This window comes from Physella acuta, unplaced genomic scaffold (assembly GCF_028476545.2).
Source record: "Physella acuta isolate Inbredline_101_S28 unplaced genomic scaffold, ASM2847654v3 ptg000273l, whole genome shotgun sequence".
NCBI classification, from domain to species: domain Eukaryota; kingdom Metazoa; phylum Mollusca; class Gastropoda; family Physidae; genus Physella; species Physella acuta.
Genome location: NW_026731792.1, coordinates 134,499 through 148,233, shown reverse-complemented (window position 1 = coordinate 148,233; position 13,735 = coordinate 134,499). Strand labels below are relative to the sequence as shown.

The 13,735-nt window shown below is 37.7% G+C and overlaps 1 protein-coding gene across 1 annotated transcript; it reads right to left on the bottom strand.

The window, feature by feature from the left end:
* Positions 1-18: 18 nt before the first annotated feature.
* On the bottom strand, positions 19-5,446 carry LOC131939294 (eukaryotic translation initiation factor 1A, X-chromosomal). The gene is made up of 5 exons (XM_059297511.1): positions 5,296-5,446; positions 1,875-2,062; positions 1,367-1,499; positions 1,134-1,228; positions 19-1,006 (listed from the first exon to the last, which is right to left on the bottom strand). The coding sequence occupies exons 1-5, from the start codon at positions 5,309-5,311 to the stop codon at positions 1,001-1,003; spliced, it is 438 nt and encodes a 145-aa protein (XP_059153494.1). The 5' UTR covers positions 5,312-5,446; the 3' UTR covers positions 19-1,000.
* Between the last annotated feature and the right edge of the window lie 8,289 nt (positions 5,447-13,735).

Genomic DNA, 13,735 nt, shown 5'->3' with positions numbered 1-13,735 from the left:
TATTAAAAACAAGTAAAAGAACATTTTAATACTTTATTAAATACACCTTGCATGTCATATGTACAAAGTTTTGTTTTAAAGTGTTTCAGGTTAATAGCCAGACATCCATTTTCTTGTTGCAGCAAAAGCTTTGTTTTGGTTTGTTTTTACATCTGTACATGTTTTTAATAAACCCCAAAAATATTACAGTGCCAGTTTTTAATCAACCCCAAAATATAAAGAGAAAATAAGTTTTAAACAAGAAATTGATTAAAAATATCAAAATGCAAGTTCTGTGCTGTTCTATTTCAACAGTCAAAAGTATTATTACAACTTCCCTATTTTTAGAAGCTCATTCCATCTCTTGTACAATTACAATGCCATCAGTTGAGGGACACCAGCCCCATGTAACAACCAAAGATCTACCTCGCTAGATATACTATAGGCCTACAGTAAGTAACAAATTGTAAGGTAATAATTCACAAGTTTATTTAGAAATTTAAAAACCCTGACCACTTCTGGATATTTTTATTAAACAACTGCCCATAGAAAAACTTCCATTAGGAGTAGAGAAAATGTAGTAAAGAAGAAAGATACACTACTACAGCTAGTTGTATGAGAGTATATGTGATAAAAAACTTTTTTCATAATAAATAATTGTCACATGGCCGTTTCTTTAAATTAATTTGCGCAGATAATTTTGATTCTCTGCCTAGCCTAACATAGATGGAAAAAATATTCCAATACAACTTTTTAATTAAAATGAGTTTCATAAGAATAAATATTTTTCTGCTATAATAAATTAGGTATAAAAATTCCTATCTGTAAAATTGTTAATTTCTGGTTTTAAAACTGTCAATTGAACCATTCAGTTAAAGACAAATGTACAAACATAAAACAAAAACAACATGTGAATGATGACAGAAAATACTTATTAAAATTGCGCAAGATGTGCCAAGTTGTATTCCGCTATGGTGAAGTGACTGACAAAAGAATATCTAAAACAACTATACACTGACTGCTAGATCTGAAAGAGACAAAAACATTTTTTTTACTTGTTTAGGTGTGCCTCAAGTTCTTTATGATATGAAAATTAATCTAATAGGTAAAAAGTCGTCAAATATAGTGCTAAATGGTCATCAATAGACACTTACCTCGTCAATGTCATCGTCGTCGTCATCATCATCAAAACCATCGAAAGTGATGTTCTCATCAATTTCATCCTCAAAGGTGTTCTCATTGATTTTAGCTGCAAAATGGTACATTTTATTATAAACTGGTTTACGCTCAATGAATATGACAATGTTTGAATTAAATAACTATGAAGCATATTACAAAACTAAATTAAAAAAAGATATTTGAGAAAAATGAAACGATAGGTGGGTACCTGAGTCTGGCAATTCTCCGTATGCCTTCAAGTTACGAGCCTCATCAGCTGTATATTTTAAGATCACATCAGCTTTAGTGTCCTGGTAGTCTCTGAGACCCAGCAAGATAATGTCACCACCATTGATCCAAACCTAGCAACCACAAAACTCATTAGCTACCATAGATACAAACATCACCACCATTAATCCAAACCTAGCAACCACAAAACTCATTAGCTACCATTGATACAAACATCACCACCATTGTCCAAACCTAGCAACCACAAAACTCATTAGCTACCATTGATACAAACATCACCATCATTGATCCAAACCTAGCAACCACAAAACTCATTAGCTACCATAGATACAAACATCACCACCATTGTCCAAACCTAGCAACCACAAAACTCATTAGCTACCATAGATATAGACACCTTTTAAGTAATACAAATAGTATGTAATACATTACAGAATATCTCAAGAAGCCATAACTCTTTAGTCTGTTATAATGTAGCTCTAGTTTACCTTCTTCCTGAGCTTGCCTCTGATGTGACATAACCTTTTGACTCCATCAAAACACATTGCTTCAAGTCTGCCATTGCCTAACATTTTTGTCACTTGGGCATATTCCTGACCCTCTTCTTTGAAGATCAACTCTCTTTTCTCATTTTCATTCTCATTTTTACCCCTTCTCCTGTTTTTACCTCCCTTTCCTATTGTAAGTAAAAATAAAAATTGTGATATGTTGACATACAAAATTTAAAAACAAAAAGGAATCAGCAACTAAATTGTGACCATGTTAGAACTTCAATTATGTGTTTTTGATTTAAAAAAGAAGTAAATTTAATAACTTGTAACTTTACATTTGGTAAATATTTAACCAATCAGGTCTAGATCACTGTTTGATATCACAATGGCTTTGAGTTCTTGAATGTTGAGGTTAATTATCAGTTTAAAATGTTATAATCATAGATTCAAGGGATTGTTATGATAATAAATGAAGGCAACTGCCTGCATAATAGTTCATGACAATGCATTTCTCACATCAGTTCCACTGATTTTAAAAAATATACTGCAAAGGATCATACAGTTTGGTAAATAAAATATTACAACAAATGTAGGCCCTAAACAAAACCTATTTTGGCACTATTTCTATTCCTACGCTTACTATAGATGGGACAGGCTGCTGATCTTTTGATCTAAATTTGGATCCATAAAATAGGTGTGTTGGGTTGTTAGTAGTATTGTAATCTCAACTAATTTTATGGTTAGAAATTAGGTTTAGGCGTATGATAGGACCATACCCTGGTCCTACCATACACCTAACCCTAATTTCTAACCATAAAATTAGTCGAGATTACAATACTATTAGATCTAACAACCCAACACCCCTTTTTCAAAGAAGACTCCATTATCAGACACCGGTATCTATAATCATCCCTAACCTTTTTAAAAATGTAGGCCTGTAGGCCTACAAAATATCATTTAGGCTACTTCAGTTTTTTCCTAGATTCTAGATTTATTTTATCTGTGAGAGTAAGTAGGTAGTAGTGTTAGACTAGCTAGTTGTTAGTAAGATTTTTATGACCTTGCTTGTGGTCATGTAATAATAGACCTAGATTCTATAAAGCCTTGGTCTAGTTGTCATGTAAGGTGGATTTACACTGCATGAGCCAAGACAAGAGTGTCACAATCACAAGCAAGAGTCAATCATTAGTAGCTTTTCTTACTAAATCTAGAATTTACCCAAATTTCAAATTAAACATGACTACTGAATGATAGACATCCATATTTAATCCATTAGGGACTAATTCTGAAGTTTTTAGTTCGTTTTAAACTAAATTACTTAATTTAATATTTATTGACACTCACTGCCATTGGACAACACATCTCTCCATGACAACTCTTCTTACCCCTGAAGGCACTTGAAGCTAAAGAGAACCACAAATGCGGTTAGACTTTTTAAGTGGCCATGTACCCAGAGTTCCCCACTAGTGATCATCAAATAGCGGTCACGTGGTCAAAAAAATAAAAAAAATTTGGTTGTCATTTTTTGGCCACTCTTATAAAAAAAAGGGTTGACTATATTTGATTTATTTTTTCATAGACTGATAAAACTAATAATGCTTTAGTAGGGAAATCAATTTTGTAATAGGGAAATCTATATTTAAAAAGTTCTAGTATTTTTGATGAAACCAACTTTTAAATTTAGCCTTCATTCTCCAACGCAAATTTTAAAATGCTTTTCTGGCATATATAGCCCTGCCACCTATAGCTTGTTGTTATAACGTGAAAGTCCCGCCATTTTGCGCGTGGTAAACATTTTAAAAACTAATTAGTAGAAGGTCTCTGGAATTTGGCCGAAAAATCGTCGGAAGTCAAGCGTCCGGTCCGGGCGCCATATTGTTGTTAGCAACCGGCCACGCCTCCGGGTTAGCGAGAAATACTAATCATTAGGCTATCCTGAAATTTTCAGCCATATTGATTGAGGTAAAAATTGACTAAATAAGTCTATTATTATTAGAAAGTCGGTAAACCTCCATTTCAGCGTATTTTATTCTCCGTTGCTTGTTTACCTCCAGTTGAGCGTATTTTATTATAACAACCGAAACACACCAAAACATTAGGAAAACACGATTTATTTTTTGTATTGTATTTCTGTTTTCACAAATGAATAAAATGAATGTTTAAAAAACACGACTTATTTATTTGTATTGTATTTTTGTTTTAATAAATGAATAAAAAACAACAAAGAGACTGACTGAAGTGATTTGTTTGTTTGTTACAAAAATAGAGATGCACACTTTGTACAATTAAGTGTTCCAATTTCAACTAAACTGAATAAAAGTATTAAAAGGCACAATGATGCTGCCGAAAGTGGGCCGAGGGGGGGGGGGGGGGGGTGGAATTTGGTGAGGGATTGCTTGGAGTGTTAGAGAAAGTGTGACAACTCACGTTGTCATTTAAAAAAAAAATAATGTTAGAGGTCGTCCATAAATGACGTCACACTCGTAGGGGGGGGGTCTTGCTTTTTGTGACGACACGCTTTTTTTACGAGTTTTACCTCCCCCCTCCCCTCCGTTACACGTCGTCACAAAAAGTCAGACCCCCCCCCCTAAAATGACATCACACCATCTGAAACCCCCACCCCCTCATCACACACCGTCACAAAATTGCTGACCCCCCCTCTCCCTTACGAGTGTGACGTCATTTATGGACGACCCCACATCAATTTTTTTTTTAAAGTCAGAAATTTACTCATACAAAAAAAGGAAGGATGGTAGATTTACTATGAATTTAAATAACATACAACTCTATAGTAAAATATTTTTTCAGTTTTAGCATAAATGTCAAATTAAAAAACACAGAGTTTGTACATTTATTGCATAAATACAAAAATATAAAACAGAATGATTAACAGTGTATCAGTTTCACCATGAGACAAAACACAAATGCCTTTTTTTAAAGTACAATACAAATAAACAAGTCGTGTTTTTTAAATATTCATTTTTATTCATTTGCTAAAACAAAAATACAATACAAAAAATAAATCGTGTTTTCCTAATGTTTTGGTGTGTTTCGGTTATAATAAAATACGCTCAACTGGAGGTAAACAAGCAACGGAGAATAAAATACGCTGAAATGGAGGTTTACCTAGAAAGTCACTCCATCTAGCTGTGTAACAATTCAAAACTACAGTACAGTAAAAAAATGTGTTGAATGTCTCTAGATCTGGACAGAATCTTTATATCCGTGTAGGTTTTTTTTAATAAAAAAATAATACAAATGGCGCCCACCATTGTTGAGACTTGAGATTTTTTTCTTTTGTTTACCACATGAACAAGAGATACCAGTGTTAAGAGGATCTCGTTTTAATCAGCTAAATCGTGTAATACAACAGAAACGGTGCGGTTATTATTTATTTTGAATAATAAACGTATATTACCTTTATTTTTAGGCATCCCTTAAGTGTGTTTAGATTTATCTTCAAGGGTTAAAACATGTGATAGTAACCTAAGCTGTTACTACTTGGCTGAATAAATGTATCCCAGAAACCCTTTCGTGAGAAGGGACGTAACTTACGAGTTACTTTAAACTCATTTTCTCCCTTTAAATGTCTTCTGAAAAACAACGAATTTTTAATAATAAATTAATAATTATTTTTAAACGCATGTTAAATTATTCGTATAGTATTTACTTAAATAGTAGTTAAAAACGTGAGCATCAATGAGAATTTTAAAATGGCAGGCAGGGATCTAGAAATGAACTTTAGGACATTAAATATTAGATCACATTTAAAAAAAAATGGTTTGTGCAAACATCAAACATAAAACACTCAACAAAATTTCCATGTTTATTTGTGTGCTGTGTAAAAATGTTGAATTTCTTTACGACTCACAACATGCGTACTCTTCGTCCTCTCGAAAACCTGTCACAGTATCAGCCAACTATAGCACTTGTCACAGTGTCAGCCCACTATAGCACTTGTCACAGTGTCAGCCCACTTTAGCACTTGTCACAGTGTCAGCCCACTTTAGCACCGGTTACAAAATGATTGTAACATTGATTGTAACATTGATTGTAACATTGATTGTAACATTGATTGTAACATTGATTGTAACATTGATTGTAACATTGATTGTAACATTTGATTGTAACATTGATTGTAACATTGATTGTAACATTGATTGTAACATTGATTGTAACATTGATTGTAACATTGATTGTAACATTGATTGTGGTGGCGTCTCGTGTTCATGTATTGAGGTAGCTCTACATTGTGGTGCTAGCTTTGTGTCTTTATTGAGGTAGCTCTACATTGTCCTGCTAGCTTTTGGTCTTTATTGAGGTAGCTCTACATTGTCCTGCTAGCTTTTGGTCTTTATTGAGGTAGCTCTACATTGTGGTGCTAGCTTTTGGTCTTTATTGAGGTATCTCTACATTGTCCTGCTAGCTTTGTGTCTTTATTGAGGTAGCTCTACATTGTCCTGCTAGCTTTATTGAGGTAGCTCTACATTGTCCTGCTAGCTTTTGGTCTTTATTGAGGTAGCTCTACATTGTCCTGCTAGCTTTGTGTCTTTATTGAGGTAGCTCTACATTGTCCTGCTAGCTTAATTGAGGTAGCTCTACATTGTGGTGCTAGCTTTTGGTCTTTATTGAGGTAGCTCTACATTGTGGTGCTAGCTTTTGGTCTTTATTGAGGTAGCTCTACATTGTCCTGCTAGCTTTGTGTCTTTATTGAGGTAGCTCTACATTGTCCTGCTAGCTTTATTGAGGTAGCTCTACATTGTGGTGCTAGCTTTGTGTCTTTATTGAGGTAGCTCTACATTGTCCTGCTAGCTTTTGGTCTTTATTGAGGTAGCTCTACATTGTCCTGCTAGCTTTTGGTCTTTATTGAGGTAGCTCTACATTGTCCTGCTAGCTTTTGGTCTTTATTGAGGTAGCTCTACATTGTGGTGCTAGCTTTTGGTCTTTATTGAGGTAGCTCTTCATTGTCCTGATAGCTTTTGGTCTTTATTGAGGTAGCTCTACATTGTCCTGCTAGCTTTTGGTCTTTATTGAGGTAGCTCTACATTGTCCTGCTAGCTTTGTGTCTTTATTGAGGTAGCTCTACATTGTGGTGCTAGCTTTTGGTCTTTATTGAGGTAGCTCTACATTGTGGTGCTAGATTTTGGTCTTTATTGAGGTAGCTCTACATTGTCCTGCTAGCTTTTGGTCTTTATTGAGGTAGCTCTACATTGTCCTGCTAGCTTTTGGTCGTTATTGAGGTAGCTCTACATTGTCCTGCTAGCTTTTGGTCTTTATTGAGGTAGCTCTACATTGTCCTGCTAGCTTTGTGTCTTTATTGAGGTAGCTCTACATTGTGGTGCTAGCTTTGTGTCTTTATTGAGGTAGCTCTACATTGTGGTGCTAGCTTTTGGTCTTTATTGAGGTAGCTCTACATTGCCGTGCTAGCTTTTGGTCTTTATTGAGGTAGCTCTACATTGTCCTACTAGCTTTTGGTCTTTATTGAGGTAGCTCTACATTGCCGTGCTAGCTTTTGGTCTTTATTGAGGTAGCTCTACATTGTCCTGCTAGCTTTTGGTCTTTATTGAGGTAGCTCTACATTGTCCTGCTAGCTTTTGGTCTTTATTGAGGTAGCTCTACATTGTGGTGCTAGCTTTTGGTCTTTATTGAGGTATCTCTACATTGTCCTGCTAGCTTTGTGTCTTTATTGAGGTAGCTCTACATTGTCCTGCTAGCTTTATTGAGGTAGCTCTACATTGTCCTGCTAGCTTTTGGTCTTTATTGAGGTAGCTCTACATTGTCCTGCTAGCTTTGTGTCTTTATTGAGGTAGCTCTACATTGTCCTGCTAGCTTTATTGAGGTAGCTCTACATTGTGGTGCTAGCTTTTGGTCTTTATTGAGGTAGCTCTACATTGTGGTGCTAGCTTTTGGTCTTTATTGAGGTAGCTCTACATTGTCCTGCTAGCTTTGTGTCTTTATTGAGGTAGCTCTACATTGTCCTGCTAGCTTTATTGAGGTAGCTCTACATTGTGGTGCTAGCTTTGTGTCTTTATTGAGGTAGCTCTACATTGTCCTGCTAGCTTTTGGTCTTTATTGAGGTAGCTCTACATTGTCCTGCTAGCTTTTGGTCTTTATTGAGGTAGCTCTACATTGTCCTGCTAGCTTTTGGTCTTTATTGAGGTAGCTCTACATTGTGGTGCTAGCTTTTGGTCTTTATTGAGGTAGCTCTTCATTGTCCTGATAGCTTTTGGTCTTTATTGAGGTAGCTCTACATTGTCCTGCTAGCTTTTGGTCTTTATTGAGGTAGCTCTACATTGTCCTGCTAGCTTTGTGTCTTTATTGAGGTAGCTCTACATTGTGGTGCTAGCTTTTGGTCTTTATTGAGGTAGCTCTACATTGTGGTGCTAGATTTTGGTCTTTATTGAGGTAGCTCTACATTGTCCTGCTAGCTTTTGGTCTTTATTGAGGTAGCTCTACATTGTCCTGCTAGCTTTTGGTCTTTATTGAGGTAGCTCTACATTGTCCTGCTAGCTTTTGGTCTTTATTGAGGTAGCTCTACATTGTCCTGCTAGCTTTGTGTCTTTATTGAGGTAGCTCTACATTGTGGTGCTAGCTTTGTGTCTTTATTGAGGTAGCTCTACATTGTGGTGCTAGCTTTTGGTCTTTATTGAGGTAGCTCTACATTGCCGTGCTAGCTTTTGGTCTTTATTGAGGTAGCTCTACATTGTCCTACTAGCATTTGGTCTTTATTGAGGTAGCTCTACATTGCCGTGCTAGCTTTTGGTCTTTATTGAGGTAGCTCTACATTGTCCTGCTAGCTTTTGGTCTTTATTGAGGTAGCTCTACATTGTCCTGCTAGCTTTTGGTCTTTATTGAGGTAGCTCTACATTGTGGTGCTAGCTTTGTGTCTTTATTGAGGTAGCTCTACATTGTCCTGATAGCTTTTGGTCTTTATTGAGGTAGCTCTACATTGCCGTGCTAGCTTTTGGTCTTTATTGAGGTAGCTCTACATTGTCCTGCTAGCTTTTGGTCTTTATTGAGGTAGCTCTACATTGTCCTGCTAGCTTTTGGTCTTTATTGAGGTAGCTCTACATTGCCGTGCTAGCTTTTGGTCTTTATTGAGGTAGCTCTACATTGTCCTGCTAGCTTTTGGTCTTTATTGAGGTAGCTCTACATTGTGGTGCTAGCTTTGTGTCTTTATTGAGGTAGCTCTACATTGTCCTGATAGCTTTTGGTCTTTATAGAGGTAGCTCTACATTGTCCTGCTAGCTTTGTGTCTTTATTGAGGTAGCTCTACATTGTCCTGCTAGCTTTTGGTCTTTATTGAGGTAGCTCTACATTGTGGTGCTAGCTTTTGGTCTTTATTGAGGTAGCTCTACATTGTCCTGATAGCTTTTGGTATTTATTGAGGTAGCTCTACATTGTCCTGCTAGCTTTTGGTCTTTATTGAGGTAGCTCTACATTGTCCTGCTAGCTTTGTGTCTTTATTGAGGTAGCTCTACATTGTCCTGCTAGCTTTTGGTCTTTATTGAGGTAGCTCTACATTGTCCTGATAGCTTTTGGTCTTTATTGAGGTAGCTCTACATTGTCCTGCTAGCTTTTGGTCTTTATTGAGGTAGCTCTACATTGTGGTGCTAGCTTTTGGTCTTTATTGAGGTAGCTCTACATTGTCCTGCTAGCTTTTGGTCTTTATTGAGGTAGCTCTACATTGTGGTGCTAGCTTTTGGTCTTTATTGAGGTAGCTCTACATTGTGGTGCTAGCTTTTAGTCTTTATTGAGGTAGCTCTACATTGCCGTGCTAGCTTTTGGTCTTTATTGAGGTAGCTCTACATTGTCCTGCTAGCTTTTGGTCTTTATTGAGGTAGCTCTACATTGTCCTGCTAGCTTTGTGTCTTTATTGAGGTAGCTCTACATTGTCCTGCTAGCTTTTGGTCTTTATTGAGGTAGCTCTACATTGTGGTGCTAGCTTTTGGTCTTTATTGAGGTAGCTCTACATTGTCCTGGTAGCTTTGTGTCTTTATTGAGGTAGCTCTACATTGTCCTGCTAGCTTTATTGAGGTAGCTCTACATTGTCCTGCTAGCTTTTGGTCTTTATTGAGGTAGCTCTACATTGTGGTGCTAGCTTTTGGTCTTTATTGAGGTAGCTTTACATTGTCCTGCTAGCTTTTGGTCTTTATTGAGGTAGCTCTACATTGTCCTGCTAGCTTTTGGTCTTTATTGAGGTAGCTCTACATTGTCCTGCTAGCTTTTGGTCTTTATTGAGGTAGCTCTACATTGTCCTGCTAGCTTTTGGTCTTTATTGAGGTAGCTCTACATTGTGGTGCTAGCTTTTGGTCTTTATTGAGGTAGCTCTACATTGTCCTGCTAGCTTTTGGTCTTTATTGAGGTAGCTCTACATTGTGGTGCTAGCTTTTGGTCTTTATTGAGGTAGCTCTTCATTGTCCTGATAGCTTTTGGTCTTTATTGAGGTAGCTCTACATTGTCCTGCTAGCTTTGTGTCTTTATTGAGGTAGCTCTACATTGTCCTGCTAGCTTTGTGTCTTTATTGAGGTAGCTCTACATTGTGGTGCTAGCTTTTGGTCTTTATTGAGGTAGCTCTACATTGTCCTGCTAGCTTTGTGTCTTTATTGAGGTAGCTCTACATTGTCCTGCTAGCTTTATTGAGGTAGCTCTACATTGTCCTGCTAGCTTTTGGTCTTTATTGAGGTAGCTCTACATTGTGGTGCTAGCTTTTGGTCTTTATTGAGGTAGCTCTACATTGTGGTGCTAGCTTTGTGTCTTTATTGAGGTAGCTCTACATTGTCCTGCTAGCTTTTGGTCTTTATTGAGGTAGCTCTACATTGTCCTGCTAGCTTTTGGTCTTTATTGAGGTAGCTCTACATTGTCCTGCTAGCTTTTGGTCTTTATTGAGGTAGCTCTACATTGTGGTGCTAGCTTTTGGTCTTTATTGAGGTAGCTCTTCATTGTCCTGATAGCTTTTGGTCGTTATTGAGGTAGCTCTACATTGTCCTGCTAGCTTTTGGTCTTTATTGAGGTAGCTCTACATTGTCCTGCTAGCTTTGTGTCTTTATTGAGGTAGCTCTACATTGTGGTGCTAGCTTTTGGTCTTTATTGAGGTAGCTCTACATTGTGGTGCTAGCTTTTGGTCTTTATTGAGGTAGCTCTACATTGTCCTGCTAGCTTTTGGTCTTTATTGAGGTAGCTCTACATTGTCCTGCTAGCTTTTGGTCTTTATTGAGGTAGCTCTACATTGTCCTGCTAGCTTTTGGTCTTTATTGAGGTAGCTCTACATTGTCCTGCTAGCTTTGTGTCTTTATTGAGGTAGCTCTACATTGTGGTGCTAGCTTTGTGTCTTTATTGAGGTAGCTCTACATTGTGGTGCTAGCTTTTGGTCTTTATTGAGGTAGCTCTACATTGCCGTGCTAGCTTTTGGTCTTTATTGAGGTAGCTCTACATTGTCCTGCTAGCTTTTGGTCTTTATTGAGGTAGCTCTACATTGTCCTGCTAGCTTTTGGTCTTTATTGAGGTAGCTCTACATTGTCCTGCTAGCTTTGTGTCTTTATTGAGGTAGCTCTACATTGTCCTGCTAGCTTTTGGTCTTTATTGAGGTAGCTCTACATTGTCCTGATAGCTTTTGGTCTTTATTGAGGTAGCTCTACATTGTCCTGCTAGCTTTTGGTCTTTATTGAGGTAGCTCTACATTGTGGTGCTAGCTTTTGGTCTTTATTGAGGTAGCTCTACATTGTCCTGCTAGCTTTTGGTCTTTATTGAGGTAGCTCTACATTGTGGTGCTAGCTTTTGGTCTTTATTGAGGTAGCTCTACATTGTGGTGCTAGCTTTTAGTCTTTATTGAGGTAGCTCTACATTGCCGTGCTAGCTTTTGGTCTTTATTGAGGTAGCTCTACATTGTCCTGCTAGCTTTTGGTCTTTATTGAGGTAGCTCTACATTGTCCTGCTAGCTTTGTGTCTTTATTGAGGTAGCTCTACATTGTCCTGCTAGCTTTTGGTCTTTATTGAGGTAGCTCTACATTGTGGTGCTAGCTTTTGGTCTTTATTGAGGTAGCTCTACATTGTCCTGGTAGCTTTGTGTCTTTATTGAGGTAGCTCTACATTGTCCTGCTAGCTTTATTGAGGTAGCTCTACATTGTCCTGCTAGCTTTTGGTCTTTATTGAGGTAGCTCTACATTGTGGTGCTAGCTTTTGGTCTTTATTGAGGTAGCTCTACATTGTCCTGATAGCTTTTGGTCTTTATTGAGGTAGCTCTACATTGTCCTGCTAGCTTTTGGTCTTTATTGAGGTAGCTCTACATTGTCCTGCTAGCTTTTGGTCTTTATTGAGGTAGCTCTACATTGTCCTGCTAGCTTTTGGTCTTTATTGAGGTAGCTCTACATTGTGGTGCTAGCTTTTGGTCTTTATTGAGGTAGCTCTACATTGTCCTGCTAGCTTTTGGTCTTTATTGAGGTAGCTCTACATTGTGGTGCTAGCTTTTGGTCTTTATTGAGGTAGCTCTTCATTGTCCTGATAGCTTTTGGTCTTTATTGAGGTAGCTCTACATTGTCCTGCTAGCTTTGTGTCTTTATTGAGGTAGCTCTACATTGTGGTGCTAGCTTTTGGTCTTTATTGAGGTAGCTCTACATTGTCCTGCTAGCTTTGTGTCTTTATTGAGGTAGCTCTACATTGTCCTGCTAGCTTTATTGAGGTAGCTCTACATTGTCCTGCTAGCTTTTGGTCTTTATTGAGGTAGCTCTACATTGTGGTGCTAGCTTTTGGTCTTTATTGAGGTAGCTCTACATTGTGGTGCTAGCTTTGTGTCTTTATTGAGGTAGCTCTACATTGTCCTGCTAGCTTTTGGTCTTTATTGAGGTAGCTCTACATTGTCCTGCTAGCTTTTGGTCTTTATTGAGGTAGCTCTACATTGTCCTGCTAGCTTTTGGTCTTTATTGAGGTAGCTCTACATTGTGGTGCTAGCTTTTGGTCTTTATTGAGGTAGCTCTTCATTGTCCTGATAGCTTTTGGTCGTTATTGAGGTAGCTCTACATTGTCCTGCTAGCTTTGTGTCTTTATTGAGGTAGCTCTACATTGTGGTGCTAGCTTTTGGTCTTTATTGAGGTAGCTCTACATTGTGGTGCTAGCTTTTGGTCTTTATTGAGGTAGCTCTACATTGTCCTGCTAGCTTTTGGTCTTTATTGAGGTAGCTCTACATTGTCCTGCTAGCTTTTGGTCTTTATTGAGGTAGCTCTACATTGTCCTGCTAGCTTTTGGTCTTTATTGAGGTAGCTCTACATTGTCCTGCTAGCTTTGTGTCTTTATTGAGGTAGCTCTACATTGTGGTGCTAGCTTTATGTCTTTATTGAGGTAGCTCTACATTGTGGTGCTAGCTTTTGGTCTTTATTGAGGTAGCTCTACATTGCCGTGCTAGCTTTTGGTCTTTATTGAGGTAGCTCTACATTGTGGTGCTAGCTTTTGGTCTTTATTGAGGTAGCTCTACATTGTCCTGCTAGCTTTGTGTCTTTATTGAGGTAGCTCTACATTGTCCTGCTAGCTTTATTGAGGTAGCTCTACATTGTCCTGCTAGCTTTTGGTCTTTATTGAGGTAGCTCTACATTGTGGTGCTAGCTTTTGGTCTTTATTGAGGTAGCTCTACATTGTGGTGCTAGCTTTGTGTCTTTATTGAGGTAGCTCTACATTGTCCTGCTAGCTTTTGGTCTTTATTGAGGTAGCTCTACATTGTCCTGCTAGCTTTTGGTCTTTATTGAGGTAGCTCTACATTGTCCTGCTAGCTTTTGGTCTTTATTGAGGTAGCTCTACATTGTGGTGCTAGCTTTTGGTCTTTATTGAGGTAGCTCTTCATTGTCCTGATAGCTTTTGGTCGTTATTGA